At 44.1% G+C, this 22,118-nt stretch overlaps 1 protein-coding gene across 1 annotated transcript in view; it reads right to left on the bottom strand.

Annotated features, from left to right (window-relative positions):
- The window catches only part of IPO4 (importin 4), a 1,872,953-nt gene that overhangs the window by 1,441,936 nt on the left and 408,899 nt on the right, over nt 1–22,118 (bottom strand). Inside the window, exon 11 of the mRNA XM_069238173.1 lies at nt 18,535–18,588. Within this exon, the coding sequence (XP_069094274.1) occupies nt 18,535–18,588 (54 nt within the window). The remainder of the gene's footprint in view (nt 1–18,534; nt 18,589–22,118) is intronic.

Genomic DNA, 22,118 nt, shown 5'->3' with positions numbered 1-22,118 from the left:
GTAACATTGGAAGACTTTGGTACTGACTGTGTGTTGACGACAAAGTATTAAATAAAAAGTCATCCTCAATTGGTTCAGCGTGCAGTGCCACATTGTGAAAAGCAGCTGCTCTGGACACCACCTGCGTGTAAGCAGTACTGTCTTCAGGAGATGATGGCCTTGCTGGGTAGCAGTCTGGACTATTGTCAGATACTGGTGCATCATATAGATCTCATGCATCTGGGTCATCCTGGCTCATCCCTGTGTGCGTTGGAGATTGCATCATGGGGGGGTCGCAATTGGTGACGGTTGCGGTGAGTGGTGTAGTGATGGCTGTGGCGAAGAACGAGGTGGAGTTACTTCTTTTGCAACCTTTGCTTTTGGTTGTTTTTCTGTGTCTTGGAAAGCAAGTTTCCTTTTCATCTTAATAGGAGGGAGTGTTCTTATTTTCCCTGTTTCCTTTTGAATATGGAGCCTTCTTTGTGTATAATCTGGCTCCCCCAATTCTAGCTCTTGTCCAAATTTATGGCCTTGTAGTTGTGCTGAAAGGTCTTGTTCTTCGGAGTAGGAGCTTGTTTTCAGCACCGAAGCTGGGTGTTTCGGCACCAAAACTTTTTCAACAGTCTTTTTCTGCTCTGATGCCACTTTTTTCGGTTTCGGGGTGCCGATCTCTTGGTGCCGACTTTGGTCGGAGCCGGTATCTCGATGTCGACTTTGGTCGGAGCCAGGTTCTCGGTGTCGAGTATACTCTGTGCCGGTATCTTGACCGGAGTCGGATGACTTCGACACGTGTGTACCCTTTTTCGGTGCCGATGGTTGGTCACCGATTTTACGGGTTAAGCCATGGCCTGCTGGCGGTGGCATCCCCTGGGCCTTCATGATTTTGGTGTGAGTTTTGGCTGGGGCTGGTTTACTCACGGTTTTCGCCGGCTGCTCCGTTTCGGGCTCGTCCGAGTCAGCAATGGAGAAAGTCTCCTCTTCTTCGACGTCATGGTGTCCTGACGGCGCCGATGCCATTTGAAGCCTTCGTGCTCTCCGGTCCCGTAGCGTTTTCTTCGACCAAAATGCCCGACAGGCCTCGCAAGTATCCTCTTTGTGTTCGGGGGACAAAAACAAATTACAGACCAGATGCTGATCTGCGTGAGGATACTTATTGTGGCATTCGGGGCAGAAGCGGAATGGGGTCCGTTCCATGAGCCTTGAAGACGCACACGGTCGGGCCGACCAGGCCCCGCCGGGGGATAGAAGCCCCGAAGGGCTACCGGAGTTCTTCTTTAATTCGGTGTCGATCTGCGTTAACTAACCCGATACCGAACGCAAACAATACCGTCAAATTTTCCGAGATTTAACTAACTTTCCGAACCGAAACACGGAGCGAAGAGGAACACGTCCGAACCCGATGGCGGAAAGAAAACAATCTAAGATGGAGTCAACGCCCATGCGCAATGGAGCCGAAATGGGAGGAGTCCCTCGATCTCGTGACTCGAAAAGACTTCTTCAAAGAAAAACAACTTGTAACACTCCGAGCCCAACACTAGATGGCGGGATATGCTCAGCATGTGTATCTGCAGCTACACATGCCATTGAACATATATATATATATATATATATATATATATATACACACATACACACACACACACACACACACACTTACATGTGTGTTATGTGCTCCGGGGTCCCTGCACGAGGGTGGGAATATTCAGTGCTTCTGACTATTGATGAGGGTCCCCTGGAAGAGAACAGCAGTGATCTGCAAGGCCCTTGCTGAGAGTCATTTCCAGATCATTTAATTCCATTTTTTGTAGCTCTCGCATCAGCCAGAAGATTTTAATTTGACTAAATTACATATACAATATACTTACTTATAGGGGCGTTAAGCCAGCCCTATTCATCCACTGATCTGTTTGAAGGTGATCTACATTTTGCTCCTGCCCTCTACAGCACACAGCATGGTGCAGCCTATTTCTGCAGCTGACTCTCTTGCACTGAGAGTGACTGCATTTTAACACATCACATGCACACATCCATCTAAAAGGAAGGGCACTTCAGTGCTAAAACGGTGGGTCAATGCTTTAATGTGCCAGTGTTTCTGTATTTCTTTTTTGTATCTAGGTTTGTTACTTGTTTTTGTAGTGGTGAGCAGCACAGCAAAGAAAGCCGATATATTGGAGCAATCACAAATGTTACTAAAAAGAAGGCTTTTGTAGCCCTTCCAAACAATGTTTACCATTGCACTGCTTTTCTAGTTGTACCGTGGGACCCAAGCATGAGAAAGGGAATAATTCAAGCATGTAAATCTATGAAAGATCCACTATTGGAGGACGTGAGCATTCACAGCAACAACAACCTGAATCCTACTATTCCCATTTCTCTCCCCAACATTGAGAAGAAAGACAATACTATGACTGTCATTATGACCAATATGAGTCGACATACAAACATTATGAGCAGAGGCCCATGCATGAGGTGTGTTTTTCCTGATGAAAAATTATTATACTAATTTCCCAACAACTTCTCAGCAGACAGCATTGTCTGATCCACAACAAGTGTCTACACTGCTACCACCTGCACCACAATCAACCCACGGGTATGTGCATCAAACACCTTAATCACTGCAACATGTTCAACATTTACTGGACATTCCTCCAACACCTATTTAGATGGACACCTCAGAAGGCAATGGCCAATAAATGGACATGAATGAAGAAGAATTAAACGTAACTGATCTGACTAGAGACAATCTGTGGGATAACTAAGTTTTACCATTTGCAAATCTGCCACACCAACACAGTAGCCTCCTTGACACAAAATAGCATATTACATTATTATATTATGTTCTTTGATTGACAGAGTAGCACAAAGATTCAACATTCCTGTGTTAGTGAAGGAAAATGTTTCCTGCATGACTTTAAGGAATCAGCAAAAAGGTCAATCAAGTCAATTCCACTGATGGATGACATCTGCCAAGAAAAGTATCAAGGACCAGGCTGCTGTATCTGTGGATATAACACAGATAGATAAGAAGAAAAATGTTACTTACCCTAAAGCATATGTTTGTGGCATGTAGTGTTGTAGGTTCACATGCTATGCAAAAATTCCTCCTGCTATCTGGTTGCGGCCTGGTCGTGTGCAAGTTTTTTTTCTTCGAAGAAGTCTTTCAAGTCACAAGGTATAGTGACTCCTCTTATTGCTAGTAATGTGCATGGTCAACAGCTCCATTGTTACATTGTTTTCCTTCATGGCTGGTGATGACTCAATGTGAAGCAAAGTGACGTATAGAAATGTGTCCAAGGGAAAGACATCCTGGTAAGACATGCCAATCTTTACGACTGCATGACACAAACAGATGCTTACAGGCTAATCGACATTTTCCGTTTGAAGCTTGTATGGCTGTAGCTACACATGCTGTGCAGACTGTAAAGCGGTCCTACCAAAAACCAGTGGCTAGCATCTGGGCACTGCAACAGACTAAAAGAGTGTTCTGAACACTATCTGACCAACATTAGCTTGTTGGCGGGCTAGTACATCCACACAGTAACGTTTTGTGCAAGTGTGTGCTGTGGACCAAGTAGCTGCTCTGCATATCACAACTATTGGTATGTTCCGCAGCAAGGTAATAGAGACTCCTTTCCTACGAGTGGAGTTGGCAGAGTCCACTTAGCTTTGGCACAGCATATCCGGTTGCATCTAATAATCCAGCTGGCAATGCCTAACTTGGATTGAGACTTCTCCTAATGGAGTTTAGAGAAAGCAATAAAGAGTTGTTGTGCCTTCCTAAATGGTTTGGTTCTATCAACATAGTACATGAGGGCTCATTTTACATCTAAAGTATGGAGAGTTTGCTCCACAAATGAATTAGGTTGTAGGAAAAAGACAGGAAGTTCAATGGGCTGGTTAAAGTGGAAGTGAGAAACCAGCTCAGGGACAAATTTGGGGTTGGTCTGACACGGACAATGGGAATGATTAAAGCATGTGAGTATATTTAGGATACCAATTCTAGAGAACTATATACACAGGTAGGTAACTCATTTTATATTGGCTAAGCTTGCCTTCAGAGAGTCAATATTGTTACCGGAATACCAGGAAACAAATGTGTGCCATCCGTCAGAACAGATTTAGTCACAGGTCAAAGAGCTGATAAATTAACATCAACCACTTAAACTGGAAGATAAGACATTTAAATGTCTTCACTCAATCTCTTGACATGAGGGTGGAGAATATTAAGATTGGAGTCGAATATCTGCCCTCTCAATTGGGTGAGGATATCCACTCTGAGGGGGAAGTCGAAACAGAACACATTAAGCAGAGGCGTAGGTTTGTGTACTGCACCCTTCTCTGCCAACATGGTACGGATAAGGATGGTAGGGGCCCGGTCTTTGCAAATCATTCTGAAAACCAGAGAAATCAAGTTTATTACAGCAAATGCAAAATGAAGAAAAAACTAACTGAAATGCATCCCCCAAGACCACCCTGTAACAGACTCCAGAAGGCACAGAATACCAATCAGTGAGTGATCTTAAAGGTGGCAAAGGAAAAGAGTCCTGAACCACCTCCAGATGAAGATGCCACTCATGATCTCTAAGACACTGTCCAGCGCAGCTGTTGTCTTATGTTGAGTGAGCCAGCTACATCATTGATAACCATTGATATCCCTTGTTGGTATGCCTTTGACATGAGACTCATCACTTCCTGTGACAGAAGATGCGATCTCTCACCTCCCTGTTTGTTGATATGCCACATCGCAATCAAATTGTCAGTGCAGGGAAGAGAAGGTCTTGCCGCTAGCCAAATGGCTCATAGTTCTAGCAGATTCATACGTACATTTTTATCCTCTGGTGACCAAAGGACTCTGATCTGATATCCTGAACCTTCACATGCATGCCCCGAAGGAAGGTGGAGGCATCTGTCACAATCATGGCCAGAGTGAACAGGAGGGAATAAATGACCTATGTGAGTGGTTCGCTTCAGTTTCCCAACAGGGTAAATTTGTTGCAGTGCCCTTGATCACAATGCAGTCTGTAAGATCTTGCTGGTGTTCAAACCAGTGTCTTCAAAGAAACCATTAGAAAGCCCTTATGTGCCAGCATGCATGAGTGAAGAAAGGAATGTAGGAGGACCACAGATCGAGAAGGCACAGAATTGTGACAACTGGAATATGAGCACACAGTTGAAACATCAGAATCATGCTTCAAATGTTCAAAATCCCCTATGGGGAAGGGAATGCTGTAAGTATGGTCGTGTCCAGTACGGCCTCTATGAACAAGAGGCAATCCATGGGCTCCAGGTGAGACTTGAGTGACAGACCCTAATAAAAAAAAAAAACAGATGCTGTTCTTTGCCGGCTTTCAGCAGCCAGTGATTGAAGTAAGGAAGCACAACTCCAGACCTGCTGAGATGTGCTGCCACCACTGCCATCAACCTAGTGAAGGGTGAAGTGAGGCCGAATCGAAGGAATGCAAGCTACTATTAAGTTGACCTCATCTTGAATCACAAATATTTCTTGTGCGACTGCAGGATTTGGATGTGAAAAAAGGCATCCTGCAAGTCAAAAGATACCATTCTTTCTTCTGTATCCAGCGCCAGAAGGTCCAGAGCTAGATACAGCATCTTGAATTTCTCCTTGCATCAGAAAAGATTCAGAAGACTGGGTACTAGCTAGGATTGAACAATGATTTTTTCTTTTTTTTGTAAACATCAGGAAGTACCTTGAATAGCACCTCTGTCCTTTTTCCTGCTGTGGCACCACCTCCACTGCTCCCTTCTGCGGCTGGGTTGCCTCTTCCTGCTGCTGGATGCCTAGATGTTATTCTGATTAAAGGGGCAGTCTGGGAGATATTTGAAAGTAATAGCAGGCATACCCCTTTTCTATTTGTAGGACTAATTGGGCTGAAGTAATGGCCTGCAAAGTTTGTACAAAGGGGGGTTACCTGTTTCTCCCACTGCCTGTGCATCTTTCTTCATGACCAAACTACTCTGGCTTTCCTGGTGGTGCTGGGAAGGATGGTGAAGAAGAGGAAGCGGAGGAGGACTGAAGCTGTTTTGCACAGCCTTTGCACAAGTGTATGAGGGGATTGGGCTGTTACTGGGTAATTAATGAAAATTATTGATTGTGCTGTTTATAAGGATAGGCTATAGAAAAAGGTCTTGGTCCGAAAAAAGCTCTTCTCGCTGATGCGTCGAGACTCCAACACTTAGCTATAACTTGACACTCCTTGAACCTTTACAAAGCGACATCCGCTTACTGGCTAACCAGTCTCTCTCCATCCAAATGGCATTTCATTAATGTATTTAGGAAGTCATTGGAAAAGCCTGAAGAGTGAACCCAAGCTTGTCTCCTTAAGAAGTTTGAAGAGCTCAACGGACGAGCAATAGAAGAAGCAGTAGCTAATCCAGTTTTTATTATGCGACAGGCTGCATCATGTCTGTCAAAAACTACCTCAGAAAAGTGTGGTCTGAGGTAGTCTTGTAGGCAGGGACCACCACAGCCACCTTTATCCCATACGGCATGCGTACGAAGGTCAAGATGCCATGCTGCAACCATGGATCTTAGCCAGAGAATCCCTGAGGGAAAATCTTTCTTGCCAACACCCTCTAATTTGGGCTCTCTATGGAATGGTGATGAGAGAGAGAGAAGGCTTTCGTGTTCAGTTCAGTGGCTGATTACTAAGCTCTTAGGAGAGGGGTGAAGGGAAAGAAAGGCGGGAACCTCGGGTGTTAGCCAATATCTTCATGCTATAGCTCTGTTCACCACTAGAGTAGTGGCAGGGCATGCCTAGAGGTCCCTCACTGCCTCCATCAATGTTTCACTAAAAGGAAGCAGGGGTTCATTAGATGGAGCTGGTGATTAGAACATCTGTTAAAGTGTTACACCAATGCTCTATTGAGGGATCACACTCTAGTGGAGTTTGATCTATGTATTTTTAATGAGAAATGTCATGCCTACTAGCTTCCTAATGATCTTCAACCTGTGAGTGATCTGGATTCAAATCAGATCCAAATAAGCAAAAACATCCAGTCATAATAAACAGTATAGGTGTCCTTTCTGCACTATAATTCCTCAAGGGGTCATTCAGCTTTGTTTATTATTTTAACCATAGCCACATGTGCGGTCTTGTTTTGTTTCTCTCTATCTAGCTGTTCTTTGTTTAGGCCAGCACTACGTTCTTAAACAAGACATTCTTGTCCACTCTGTGCTTCTCTCAAGCCTGCAGTGAGATAGGTTGCCGGTAAAACGTGGTAACGCTTTGTCTCTGGTATTCATAGAAATATACACATCCTTACATAGGGACATTTTCGTAGAACATTAACTATTTTATTATAAAAACACTTAGCTACAGCTGGTTATGCAGACTTCAGGCCTTTACTCAGGTACGGGGGATGATGTCTTCCCAGGGGAATCTGAAGGGCGGAACTAGAGCTTATCATGCTGTGTTCTAATATAGTCTAGGTAGGAATTAGTCTATTGACTCTAGAGCCAATATGGTAGCGTTGTTTCTATGCCTTACTCTCCTTGTCACAATAAAATGCTTTATCGTCCTGGTTATTGGAGTACATGCTTTATTATCTAAGATGCAGTTGTTTCATTAAAAACATATTGAAACTGCACTGCCTCGGTTTGTCATTGTGTATGTGAGATCAATGTAACTGAGAGAAACAGATGAGATTTGAGTGACCACGATTTCCCTGAGGAATCATTTGTGTCATGCGCTTGGCTGACCACTCATCCCTGCTCTTGTGTAGAGATGTGGCACTGAAAGTTAGCCAGAGCAAAATCTGGACTGGGGCGACAGGTGTCACCTGTAGTGGGTCAGACTCAGTCTACCACACCACAGGCAATTCTGCCACTCAAATCCAGTAGTCTCATTAGAATAACAAGCACCTACGTGACAATGGTAGGACCACTTGTGTCACCAACAGCACTGGTACCGAGGTCAAACTCAACATTAGTCCGGGCATCAGTGACAGTGCTGAAATGGTAGCCTGGTGAGGTCGCAGCACAGGAATAGCACACTGGAAAACACAGCACCAATCTAAATATTTGCATTGAAAAGGAGCCAAATTGAGTCCAATATGGATCTGTGGTGCCAGGTGGCCCACCAGAGTGGACTGCTACCTTTTGTAATATTTAGACCACCACTTGGAGAATCGATGCTGAATCCACTGGCTAGAGTAAACTGGTGTTGGTTAATGAGAAACATAGGTAGTGTAGTTAGCAAAACCAATTGAGAGGACAACTCCACAAACAGTGGCTCTGGGGCAGTCTGGGCAGTGGAGAAGCTCTAGTAGTCTCAAATGTGCATTTGGATCTCCTAGGAGAAGAACAAAAGTGATTTTTCTTATTGTGGCAATGTCTTTTTATCCCCTTGGAGATTCTGATGAGGGAGAGAAACAGGATGGTGTCGTAGGACTCTTGTCGTACAAGTGAGACTGTTGGATTTTAGGTGGCAGCAGCACCACCGAGCGCAGGAGACGGAGTCTGATCTCACAGCATGCAACAGCTGGCTAGATTGCAGCACCTCACCAGAACCCAGGAGTAAAGGTTATTTGAGGCAGCTTATCGGATGACACTCTAAGACTCCTCAGGGAAGTTGTGGTAGAACAGATCTTACCTCTTGATCTCAGTTATACATGTCTCATACATACAAAGACAAATAGAAGCAGGGTTTGGCACTCAATATGCAATTGAATTCTATGTAAAAAGGCATCATTTCAATTATTAAGCCTATGAAACACAACACTATTATTGCAGTGACTAGAAAAGTGAAACAGAGGAAATGTCCCACATACTATCACAATAATGAATCTAAAATTCCTAACTGCACTAAGATTCTGCATGAGAGCAATAGCAGCTCTAGCCCAAATCTGCCAGTCTGGTCCCTGGAAGGAAACCCAATCCCCAAACCTGTGCTATAGGTAGAGAAGAGATCTGTTGGTCTGCTGTGAGTCCTCTGACGTGGACGAAAAGAACACAGTTTCAGCAGAAACTACGACGACAGCAACTTGCAGAATGAGATGGCTGGCTGGCATGTCTCCTCTAAGGTGGTGGGGGCAGTGCCGTGTTTTATAATGAAACATCTGTTGTTCTAAGAACTGCCCAGACGTGACAACACTTATATTTCTGTGTGAGGTAGACATCGTATCTTTGTACCCTCAATACCCAGTAAACTATTGTGTGCAGCCTTGGGTTGAGCACAGGATGAAAACGTTGTGCAAAGAAATGATAACAAATTCTGCATGGAAGAGCAACTGATAAAAATAATAAAACATCTCCACTAAAATGAAGCTTTGCTAAAATAATAAGAGAAATACAAATTTAATTTAACTAGGTGAAAGGGCACAGCCTCAGAGCTAAAATAATGTGCCTGTATAAATGCTAAAATAACCTCACAACAAAGGGAACCCAGCACCACCTACCGGCACCACAGAGCTATAGCAAACTTTTCTGGATCCACACAGCACCTGGGATATTCAAATGAAGTGATCTGCAGGTAGAGTTATCCACCAGACCTGGCAAACCATTTTTGTGAATTTTGTGATTTTTTAAGCTTTGCCTTAATAAAATTTCAGGACTTCTCATATCAAGAGTATGATGGGGGAGGGGGGATCTCACTATAAAATAAAAAGAGAAAAGAATGTCTGTAAGGTTTTACATGATAATACAAAACTACACTAGAGAAGAATTTAGGGGCCTAATTACCATTCTATTACTATGGAAAGCTGCATATGGCTTATTGGCACAAGGTCTGAATTTCACAAACTTTGTGCAGATATTATAGCCACAAGTAAAGCGGTCTTCCAGGAGAGGTGTTCTAAAGAGGCATTATGGACTAGCTAAAATGAAGAGCTCATGAATCATGATAGGATAATATGTAATTCCCATAGAGAAAGTCTCTTAATTGGGGTTAAAACATTCTTAATGTCCACCATTATCATTGGGATCTAGGAAAAAAAAGTGTGCGTGGTCCTTCTCACAATTGAAGGTGGTCAGAGAAATACCACTGATGGGGCCACTACGGTGCAGTTTTAATCATCCTGGCTTGAGAGAAAGTCACATTGATGATAACTGCTGGAATTAGGGAAATCAGCACAAATGTGTATAGGCTAAGACCAGTCAATTCATAGAGCATTCCACTTTGTTTCTGGTTTGTAAAACCTAATTGCAAAGTCTGAGCATTTTTTTGTTCTCCTTACTTAGGAACAAGTCAAACTGAAGGAAGCCCCAGTCACAAAAGACATCATGCAGGACAGACTTTTTTGGGACTTGCCCATAGCTCTCTTGAATTATATTTTGTTTGAGTTGGAATGCCCTGAGGGGAACTCATTCCCCTAAACAGATTATCTGGATGACAGCACATTGGATTGTGCTGCTTGGGGATACAAGATGAACTTGTCCTCCTAATTGCCTAAGAATTGCACTGCTGAGCTTCCAGATATTGCTGCAGGGGCATCATATGGAGGCATGCATTTATAACTAGGAAGATGGAGGATAACATCAATCACAGTAAAGATGAAATTTCCCTCACTGTCGGATGGGTTGCTCTCATCAGACTGCAAAATCTCAGATGGCTAAATAGAAGTCCGATTAATACGCTTTCGTTTTCTGGAGTGTCAAGAACTGCACCAAGCTAATGCAGAGACTCCATCAGAACAGAGTTTTATTTTTCGAAACAGAAAAGCGGCCTAAAAGGTAGGGAGTGGAAACCACTGGAAATGTTGACAACGCTGCTGTAACGCTAACACCTGATCAGCCAGTCATTTAAATACTGAAAGGTGAAGATTTTCTGTTTCTAAGATGTTCTGCAACGACTCAAATGCACTTTGAGAAAGTCCTTGGTGCAGATTTCAGGCCAAATGAAAGAGCCATTTACTTATGATGGCAGATTCCCAAATCAAGAACGTTTGATGTTTCTTGATTATGGTACATGAAAGTACACATCTTCAAGGTCTATCCAGTATAGCCAATCTTCCTGATAAAGTGTAGGATACATCTGATGTAACACCAACATCATACACTTCTCTTTCTCAATCAACCTATTCACTAATTTTAGACCTAGTATGGTTTGAATTTGTTCTTGTGGCCTGCTTTTTCACCAGAAAGTAGCTGGAATATATTCCCAATCCTGTTTGGGGAGAAGGAAACTTCTCTATGGCTTAGTTTTGCAAGACAATGACAACTTTTTGCTGAACGTGTTGCCAAAATAGCAGGGATTACTTTTTTTTTTTTTTTTAGAGGAATTGCAGCTGACAAAGATCTGAGGCAATCACTATTTTGAACAACATTCAGTACCCACTTGTTGTTGATGGCTTTCTACTCCACCACAAAATTCAAAACATGTTCCTCAAACCAAATCCCCCCTCAAGTCCCCTACTGCAGTGGATAACTGAAGAGGGGGGAAGTGGAGAGTCGCAGCTTTGTTTCGATTGCAGCAGATTTATTGGCTGCTGCAGATGGTTAGTGACATCCTGTACCTCATGGCTGGTGCTTTTATTGGTTGTAGGACTGCCTTTGGTGTTGCTATTGACCTTGCAACCATTGCTGGGTTTAATCCCTCTGAAATAACAGCAGTTATAAGGCCTATAGAGTGATTTGCATTCTCCTTTCTTTTCTCAAGATCCACTGCTCACTCATGATTTCATTCAAGGTTTTCATCTGGAACATTTCATCAGCAGCATGAGAGCCAAAAGAACAAGTTACTACCTATGGTAACGATTTTTCTGGTGGATACTCTATCTACTTTATCCCTGCTAGCCACTGACAGGTCCCGGAGAAAGTTTTAATACTGGGGAGCGAGTTAAGCTCTGTGATGAACCTGGTACTTGATCTTGATATGGTCACTGGAAGGACAACAACCAGATGAACCCACATGTTGGCATAGGGCAACTTTTCTGGGCCCATGTGTTGTTTGGGGAAAGTGGCATACTACTGAGTCAATATACATTTCTTTCCCACTTCCCTTTCTCACTGCTTCATTAATTTTTAATGACAGCAACTAGCATAATGGGTGTTAAAGAGGTGTTACGCCTGTGTAATCTGTCCAACCATTCCCTGGTGAAATTGCATCTTAAGGGGTGGCGGGGGGGAGGGGGGGGGGGGGTCGGCAGTAGCATTTAAATACATGGTGGCTTAGCACAAGAGATCACCTCCTACTTTGATATTAACATGGGGTCTCAGGATTTCATAGGTACCATATGATTTGCAAATGGTTTGGAGTTACCATTATTTAGCTGGACATGGGTAGTGACCTGTATCCAGGACACGGGTAAAATGGCTTCCCCGCACTTACGAAGTCCAGGGAAATGGAGCTGGAGTTCACAGGGGCACCTCTGCTTGTGCAGGGGTGCCCCCACACACAGGTACCTGTACCCTGTCATCTGGGCTAGGAGGGCGTGCCATAGGGGTGACTTAACAGTGATCTGGTGCAGTGACCTGTAGCGAAAGGGTGCAAGCACTTTTTCACACAGGCTGCAATGGCTTGCAGACACATTTTGCATGGGCTCCCATGGGTGGCACAATACATGCTACAGCCCATGGGGAATCCTTGGTGCCCCAATGCCCTGGGAACATAAGTACAATATACTAGGGACTTATATTGGGGCACCAGTATGCCAATTGTGGGGTGTGCCAAGTCATCAGCAAGTAAATGTAGGAGAGAGCAGAGTCATTGGGGTCCTGCTTAGCATGATCCCAGTGAACAGTCAAAAAGGTGGATGTAACCATGGCATAAAGAGGGTACTTTCCTACATAATGGATCACAATAAAAATATTCTAACTTTAAACATGTTTAAAGGGGGTACTCTCTGCAGGGATTCACTGCCTAATAGTGAAACACGACAGCCAGCCAACTGATCACAATAAAACCCTAAAGTTCACGAATGGGCTATCCAGGCAAATATCACAAAACATGGGATTTTTTGTGGGAATATTGTGGTTGATATTTATTATGAAAACTGGGAGATGGGTTGTTCAGTGTACCGATGATCCTATGATACTTTTGCATGCGTTTGAGCTTGTTCATGTTGATGCAGTGTTTATTTCTAGTTACATCAAAAATGCAACAAACACACTGGGACAAAATAAAACCTCCGACAACTGTGACTGTGATGGGTCCATTTATCAGGAGACATTTCAGTCCACAAATTTGTCCTGACCGCTGGCGTTCACCGATTTCGTGGACGGCCACCTTGTTGCCACAATGAGATCAACGACCTTGGGATGCAGGTCAAAGAAGGTTCAATCTCCAAGCATGGAGATGCAAGGTGTGCAGGTCCAGCAGATACACCCTGCCCTGCTAATGCAAAATAAGATCCTCCAAAAGCAGTAGGTTGATTGGAGAACACATGCTTATGCCTAGGAGTTCTAGGTATCACGCTCTCCTATACCAATGTGTTGCCACTAGGATGAGTTAGGCTCAGTTGTTTGATTTTCTACAGAACTCTGGGCTGGAGAAGCAATGGTAGGATAGGCAGTTGAAGAAGCAGGAGCAGCAGTAGCAGGAAGGCACTCTAGATCAAGGCGTCTCCGAATGGGAGAGCTGCTTTAGAAACTTCAGTGCCTAGAAGTGCTGACATGGTGCAGTGGCAAAAAGATCTAGCTAGAGTTTTCCCCATTGCTGGAAAATGGCCTGTGCCACCTCTGGATGCAGTCTGTGACCTGCTAAGTGCCTGTGGCTGAGTTTGCCCATCCTGGCATTTTATAATGCTGCCAGGTGGTTCAACATCAGGGATATCCATTGGCGGCCCAGCCACTTACAGAGCTGCAAAGCCTCCTAATACAGGGACAGGAACCCACCCGTCCAGCTTGTTGCAGTGCCACATGGCGGTGGTGTTGTCTGTGAGCACCTGCACCGTCATTTGTTTGATGGTGGACAGGAAGGACTTCAAAGCCAAGTGAATCTCAGCTGAAAACCAGAGGACTCTGATTTCCAACTTCCTAGATGGCTTCCCCAACCCAGCAATGATGCATCTGTAACCATCAGTTCTGGGAAGGGTAAGGAGAAGGGTCCTGACAATGAACTAATCAGAATGCAGCAGCCACTACTGCAGATCTTTTGCAGTCTCCATATAAATCTGGACATAAACCAGCAGATTTACCCGATGTTGTGCGCACTAGTATTTTAAGTCAAACTGCAAAGCCCGTGTGTCATTTGGCATGGAAGGCCTACAATTCCAAGCCTCAGAGCCCTCTGCACCAAGATCCAGGGTATAGACTAAAATATCAGGATCACTTAATGTCCTTCACTGTCTGTTCAGTGAGAAAGCCACAAAACCATACCATATCCAGAATGCTTCCAATAAGAGGAGGCATATGCCAAGGAGCCGGTATTGACTTGGGTTTTGTTGACAGTGAATCCCAACTAAGTTAGGTCTACCGTTGTCTGGAAGTAGTTATTGACGGACTGGCACAAGCTCCCATCAAAGAGATAGTCGTTTAGGAAGGGGAAGACTGGTAGCTCCAGTCTTTGAAGATGTGCTGCAACCATGTCATCACTTTCGTGAACACCAGACGGGCAATGGTAAGGCCGAAGGTGACCTATGCAAACTGAAAATGCTTCACTCCCACTGTGAACCACAGGTAGTGCCTGTGGGCCTGCAGGACAGGGAATGTGAAAGTAAGCCTCCAGCATGTCCAATGCCACCATCCAGTCTCAAGGGTCCACAGCAGAAAGGATCGGGCTAGTTTGAGCAACTTTTTGTACTTCTGAAGGAAGGCACTGTGAGAGCGAAGATCTGAGGAAGGGCGCCTTCCTCCTTCGGCACAAGGAATTACCATTAGTAACATCCAGTTCCTACTTTCAAGGCTGGAACCCTCTCCATAGCCCCTTTGGCCAGAAGGGCTTGCACTTCCTGTTGTAAAACATACAGATGATCCCCAGACAGCGGCCCTGGACAATTTGAGGGACTCACTTAACTGTTGTGGTTGCCTGCCACCCTTTGAAGAAATATATTCTTCTTTTAACAGGGTGGCTGTATGCTGGCAAAAGCACTCCAAAGTGGTCTTGCAGCTGTTGCCACACAAGAGGCGCAGAGAACTGAGCTGCACATTACCCCTGTTGTCTGAGAGCCACTGCCTCTGCCACAAAAGGGTTATAAAATCTGTTGGGCTTGAGGAGGAATCTGGCATTAAAGGATGGGGAAACCTCTGCATAGCCACTGAGGGCAAAACTGTCGGTGGAATGGATTTGTGGAAGAAGAAAAGCCCAAGGAAGAAGATGTGGCTTTGCTCTCCTTGAAAAACTCCAAAGTCGAGTCCACTTTGTCACCAAAAAAGTTAGATCCATGAAAAGCTTGCGGACCTCTTCCAGGCATGGTGCCTGAGGGCCACACTGGTTCCAGTACCACATCCCAGACGATGTGTCCAGTTCTGAGCGCAGCACAGATTTTGACACATTGTGGCGGTCCTGAATATCTCATGTACGAGATGCCCAAAGGTCACCTGGAAAAGCTGGTAGAACTTGAGCTACTCTATTCAAAAGGGCATGGGAATACCAGCTGAGGATACAGCTGGCATTTATGGATCTCAGAGTAAGGCTCGCAGAGAAGAAAATTATCTTTCCAATTGTTTTTATCCTTTTGGACTCACGATCAGGAGTGGTAGCATTGGCATTAGGGTTAACCCTGCAGGTGCACTCTATACCACTAGACTTTCTGGAGTTGGATGCTTTGTTAGGAAAGTGAGATCGGGAGGTGCATGGCGATGGCAATGGATGATCTATTTATTAACTGGAGACTCTGAACTGGGCTTGGCCGGGTGCCCAAAATGATTCCTGTAAATGCTTTGTTAAATGTTAACAGTGGCTCAGTAGGAGCATGATGAGGCTGTAACTCTGCAACCAATATGTTTGTTTTTACTTCAATGGTTGGCAGTTGTTGGTCTAACGCTTCAGCTGCCCTTTCCAATATGACAGCAAAACATGCTCTTTTCTCTGTAGCAGAACCATGGGGGGGAGACAAGGCCTATATCAAGCGAAGTGCGGATTCGCTGGCGCAAGTCCGACTTGAGGCTCTTGCAGATATCTAGAGCTTAAAGTGCACCAGAGGGAGCCAGTAAAGTGCTAAAAATGGATGTGTCGTCAGTGACAGACTTGGAAACTCAAGGGGCATCAGGAACAGACCCAGAATCAGCTCAGATGGACTCTAGATCTATGCCTAGAGGCACAGTAATAAAGGAACTGCTGTCAGCCTGCATGGATGGCACTTATATGCTCTGCAGCTCGCCATTTCTGAAGCGAAGCAACATCTGCATGGTGCCACAGAAGGTCACCTAGTGATGCGTAGGATCCTGTGTGATGCCTGGGGATTACTCACAAGGTAAAGTATCTGTGATTAGAAGTGCTCATCAGAAAATGTGTTCCCTGAGAAAGGCAGATTCAGAATCCTCTACAGAACCTTAGGCCTGTATCAGGATAATCTCCACAAACATGGCCATGACAGAAACCATGAGCAGGACAGGATACATGTGTCTGCCATAACACAGATTTGGAAACCATTGCTCCTTCATTAAGGATTTTCTAGAAACCGTGACTGAGATCACTGGAAGGTTGACGGAATTGTTGTAAGCAACCTCATATCAACATTTGATACTTGCTTAACAAGGCCATGAAAATTGAGGCCTTCACTTTAGTGGCAGAAGTGCCACACGTTTTTCTTCCTGTGGAATCCAAAGTTTTGCTATCCTTATCCAGAGGAATTGTGTATGATGGAGCAGTGGAGTGGTATTTTCAAGTTGCAGAGTCAAGATAAAGATCCATATGGAGGAACAGTGCATCCTGCTCTGGAAGCCTGTCATTCTTTTGTATCCTTGAAGAGGCTGTTTTAAGAGAGCTTGGAGTAAAGAGTAGTCCATAGTTGATTCTAGAAGACCTGTAACTAATAGAAACAGAGATGTTGAGATTACATATTTTGTTTGTAGTTGTTGGAAGGAGGAAACTGTGTCTGAACATCTCACTGATGAGGAACGTCAGGAAAGCATAGATGTTATCAAAGGCAAAATCTTTGCTGGAAGATAATATGTCATTGTAGGCGAGTTACTTTCAGTCTGAGATGAAGATTAGGAGCAACAAAAAGAATGCGATATGGTTCTAGTCCCTTGTTTGTATCTTCAAGAACACTTAGAAGAATATCTTGATCAAGTAGATTTGAAAAACCAGCGCACAGTTGTAGGTCTTGACATTGGATCCAGCTGAACTGTCGGAGTTCTGGGCGAGGAAGGCCCCACCGGAATCACTGGTGGTAGAGGTGGCAGTGAAAGAAGTGGAAATGGTGAGCCTGGTACCACCAATGGAGAAAGAGGCCTAGATAGTGAGCAGGCTCTTGAGTATTCGAATTGAATTACAAAGGAAGCCTCAACTTCTTAATTCTTTTATGCTAATCTGCATTGTTCTGTACAGAAACGGATTATTCTGTGAATTTCAACCTTGAGTGGTGTCTTAACATTAAAGTATTCCTCAACATCAAATGTTGGGGCCGGAAACAAAGAACTGAGGCAACTGCCAGCTGCAAGGCTTGACAGGAAAATGGAAGTCTTCGAGCCCTTAAAGGCACAATGTCACTTTTCACATTCAAATAACTATAGCCAATGTGGCTACACTGCCTTTATTCATTTCTCTTCATTTATTCAAAAGATGTTTGTAAAATAGTTTTTTTTTCTTCTTAATGTTGCCTACGGTTCTAGGGGCATTTCTGTTTTCATACATATTTTTCTAGGTAAGTTAGGAAGTTAACCAATACAGCATACATTATAGGATGCTAAATTATTTTTGTAGCACATAAACATTCTTGGGATTCCTAATCAAAGGCAAAGATGTAACACAGAACGGTATACTTCGAAAGAAATGTGCTGGAATCCCAATTGAGGACAGGACTGTTCAGTGCTTATGATGATCAATGAAGACCCCTTGACGGAGAACCACATTTAATGTGAAAGTGGTGAATCCCTTAATTATGCACCTTAGTCACTAAACACGTGGAATTTGAATGCGTTAGTGGTCTGAACAGGAGGGCGCACACTATGGGAGACCAATGAGGGCAGGATATACTAATGTAAGAACGCAATAAATAAAGAGGGAAACATATCAGCAGTACAGTAGGAATCATAGGACTTAACTGAGGAGGCTACCAGTGAGGTGTGGGAGATGTCGGGCACAAACACTAGCCAAAAGTGGGGGGAAGCAATGAGAGACAGACAGAGGGATGGGTAAAGTTGTCGAGATTATTTTACAGTGCAAGTAGTCTACTGGTGGAGAATGATACATCTATGAGCCAAACGCATGTGGTGTAACACAAATACTCTTCTGAGCGGAGAACAGTTAAAACATGTATATCTAATTAAAAGGGGCGGACCCAAAGCGAACTATCAGAAACTAAAGGTCTATTTGAAATGCAGAGCCAGATGTATGGGAGAAAGAAAACAAACAGGTGCAGAAAGTAGCTGTGAGAGAGCGAGAGAGAAAGGAAGAAGTTCCTGAAAGTCTACTGTTTTTAGCTGCAAGATGAAATAAGGAGGTTGGTTGATGTGTTAACAAAGACATGCCTGGAGAAAAAAGTTGTACTTACTAGTTGTGGGAAGAGCTTTTCTGGTGGAAGGTGCAGAGCCAACATATCAATCACCTGAAAATGAAAACAATACTCAAAGTTAATAGCACAACAAAGTGTCAAATTAACCTTTAGGGTGAATGTGTTACTATATTTTGTTCTCAGAGTGAGGCCTGAACGGAGGTGAGTCTAGTATTTTGAGTTGCACTGTACAGTAAGAGTTCTAAAACACAATCGGGAGGGACAATGCATTGAAAATCACTGATAGTGGTAGCCTGAAATTCCAGAATGGCTAGGTGTCTTCATCAGCAGTTAGGACCGTTATCAAAAGAAAATGTTAGTTACAAGTAGCCCTGGCTCTACATCGTCAGAATCTTCATTTAAGTCATAAAACCTTGATAAATCCTCCACAGCCTGCAAAGACCCCAAAACATTTTTTCTGCATAGGCACTCTTCCATAGGTTTAAAACTGTAGAACGTCTCTCAACCACAAATTGAGAAATGATGCCTAATGGAAGCCTATCAGATTTAATTGTCTCCTGAATGTACCAAATGTTGCTGCGGAACTTTGTTACAACATCTGTCATCTAAGATCCTTTCAACACGGATGTGAATAAAGGTAAAAACGCAGCCTGGTAGACTTAAATTAGGTATAGACGAAGAGAAGGCCTGCATTTTAAAACTGTTGTAAGCAAACTTCTTGGCGGGGATGTGTATAAGGTCGTTTATTTTAGTCCACAATTACACCCACGATGAGTAGCTACCAGCCGGCTTGGAGTCCTGTACTGACAGAATGCGAGTGCTGGAATCCACACCCTCTGTTCCAGCTACAAGCACGAGGAGCATTCAAGTGTAAAGCAACATCACAATATAAACTGCACGAGATGCAATACATTACATCACATAGTATTACATCACCGTCCCCCCAACAAACAAATTAGGAAAAGATAAAGTAAAAAAAAAATAATCAATACTGTAAACCCACGGCTGTTAACGTTTGTAAAAGGCAATATGCAGTGGAAGACCCTACGAATGATATAAAACATAAGAGTAAAGACAGCATTAATACATAACAAAACCTTTGAATTTCTGAGTTTTTTTTTTTACTTCTCATGGCCCCCATACACCCTGCTGTAAGATGACATGCAGAATTGCTAATATCTCTCTGAGATGCATAAACATTTCTTACCCCGACCAGAGCATCACTTGTTAGTTGCATCCATTCTGCCCAATCTAAGTCAACACCAGCACCTTTCTTCTTACTTATGATATTGGCCTGCTGCTGTGATAGTTTCACTAATTGCTTCTTTTGCCACCAGCCGTTCTCTCCTAACAGGTTTGACCCTTTGCCAATTCTGCAAACCTTTGATGGAGATGAAAATAGTGACTCACCCTTCCTGACCTTAATATGTATTTTGATGAGGACACAGTCACCAACCATTATCTCATCATGTCCATTGTAACCCTTACTAAAGAACAAGTTACATACTTTGGTAATATTTTATCTGGTAGAGCCATATTCTAGTTGCCGATTCCTTACCTTAGAATTTCCTCCCAGAAATCAGACTGGATCAGGAGATTATTCTTCAAGTAGTACCCTTGCGTGCAGTCAGGTGGTATCGGTCGACTCAGCTTCCGTTGTTGCTGTTGTGGTCGATGTTATGACATCAGGGTCGTACCCAGGCGGCATCTCAGCAAGGTGACGCCAGATTTTTTCACAACATTCCATGCCAAAGCTCAGAGCCATGAAGAACACTGAAAATGGTGGGCCAGAGCTAAGCCCTGAAAAGGCAATCCCTGTCCCCAGAAATCAGTTCACAAGCAGGGAGGATGGGGGGGGGCAGGAGGGGGTACGCGTAAGGAATCTACAACTAGAATATGTCTCTACCAGATAAATCGTTACAGAGGTAAGTAACTTGTTCATCTGATAGAGACTTGTAGTTGCAGATTCCTTCCCTTAGAATAGATACCCAAGCAATACCATTTTCTGTGATGGGCTGAGAACTAAGATCATACTAAAAAGTCCTGCAGGACCGAACCACCAAAGTAGCAGTCTCTGCGGACCTAACTGTCCAGGCAGTAATATTTAGTGAACCTGTGCAGAGATGCCCACTTTGCAGCCCAGCAGATATCCAGAACAGGAATCCCGTGTGCTAACGCTGTGGTAGCAGCAGTTGCTCTGGTGGAGTGAGCGTGCAAGCACTTACCAAAGTGTAGCACATTGTTATGCAAAGTAGTACCCATTATGAGATGGTATACTTTTCCACCGTCTTTCCTTTCTTTGCACCTACATATCCAACAAAGAGTTTACCACCCACCCGGAAATCTTTGGAACCATCGAGGTAGAACACCAACGCGCTTTTTGGATCCAGACGGAGTCTCTCCTCTTCATGAGGAGGATGTGGAAGTGCGTAAAAAGTAGGCAAAGTGATGTATTGACCTACATGAAACTGTATAACTACTTTGGGAAGGAAGGAAGCCCTTGCACGCAGCACCACTTTGTCAGGGTGAACAGACAAAAATGGAGGATTTGAAGACAGCCTGAAAGCTGACTGACTCTGCAAGCATAGGTGATGGCAACAAGAAATGCAGTTTTGAGAGGTAGGAGCCACAAGGGACAATTGTGCAACGCCTCAAAAAGACCACACATTAAGTAGGAGGAGAAGAGTGAGGTCCTACTGGGGTATGAAAACGGAGTGAGAGGAAACAAATGAGTGAGTCCCTTAAGGAAACAGACAACAATAGGATACTTAAAAAGAGAAGGTTGGTCTGGCAATCTAAGAAATGCTGATAAATAACCTTTAAGGGTGCCCAAAGCAGAGCCCTGAAGAAAGGATGAACAAAATAACCTCAGAGAGGGGATCAACAGACTTATGCCAACAACAGGCGTATACCGTTTTGGTGGAGGGAGGCCTGGCTGCCAAGATAATGTCACAGACTTCGGTCAAAAGCTGTCAACTGCTGCCGCTCAATCTCGACACATGAAGGCAAAGATTGGCCAGGTTTGGGTGGAGGACCATCCCCTGTTGCTGTGACAGAAGATCCTCCCAAAGAGGCAGTCTGCCTGGAGATTCTGTGGCCATGCTCAGTAGCTCTGGATGCCATACTCTCCTTGCCCATTCTGGAGCCACGAGGATTACTTGAGCCCAGTCATTCTTGATCTTTTTCAGAACTCTGGACAGAAGCTGTATTGGTGGGAAGGCGTAAAGGAGGCTTGAGTTCCACTCAAGATGAAAATCGTCACCGAGTGAGTGCCAACCTGGAAATTCCAACACACAAAACAGCTGACACTGCACGTTCTTTGTGGAGGCAAATAGATCTAACCAAGGCTCTCTCCACTGCTGAAAGAGACCTTGCGCCACCTCTGGATGGAGACGCCATTCGTGATCGACTATGCATCGACGGCTGAGTTTGTCTGCTCGGACGCTCAGAGAGCCCGCCAGATGTTGAACCACCACGGTAATAACCTGATGTGCCAGCCACGTCATGAGGCATAGAGCCTCTTTACAAAGAGTCCAGGACCCCACTCTCCTCTGTTTGTTGCAGTATTGTATGGAAGTAGTGTCGGTGAACACCTGCACCACTTTTCCTTTGAGAAAGGGAAG

The sequence above is a fragment of the Pleurodeles waltl genome, chromosome 6 (genome assembly GCF_031143425.1).
Source record: "Pleurodeles waltl isolate 20211129_DDA chromosome 6, aPleWal1.hap1.20221129, whole genome shotgun sequence".
Lineage (NCBI taxonomy): Eukaryota > Metazoa > Chordata > Amphibia > Caudata > Salamandridae > Pleurodeles > Pleurodeles waltl.
The sequence above is the reverse complement of the archived record's forward strand: the minus strand, read 5'-3'. Positions and strand labels throughout refer to the sequence as shown.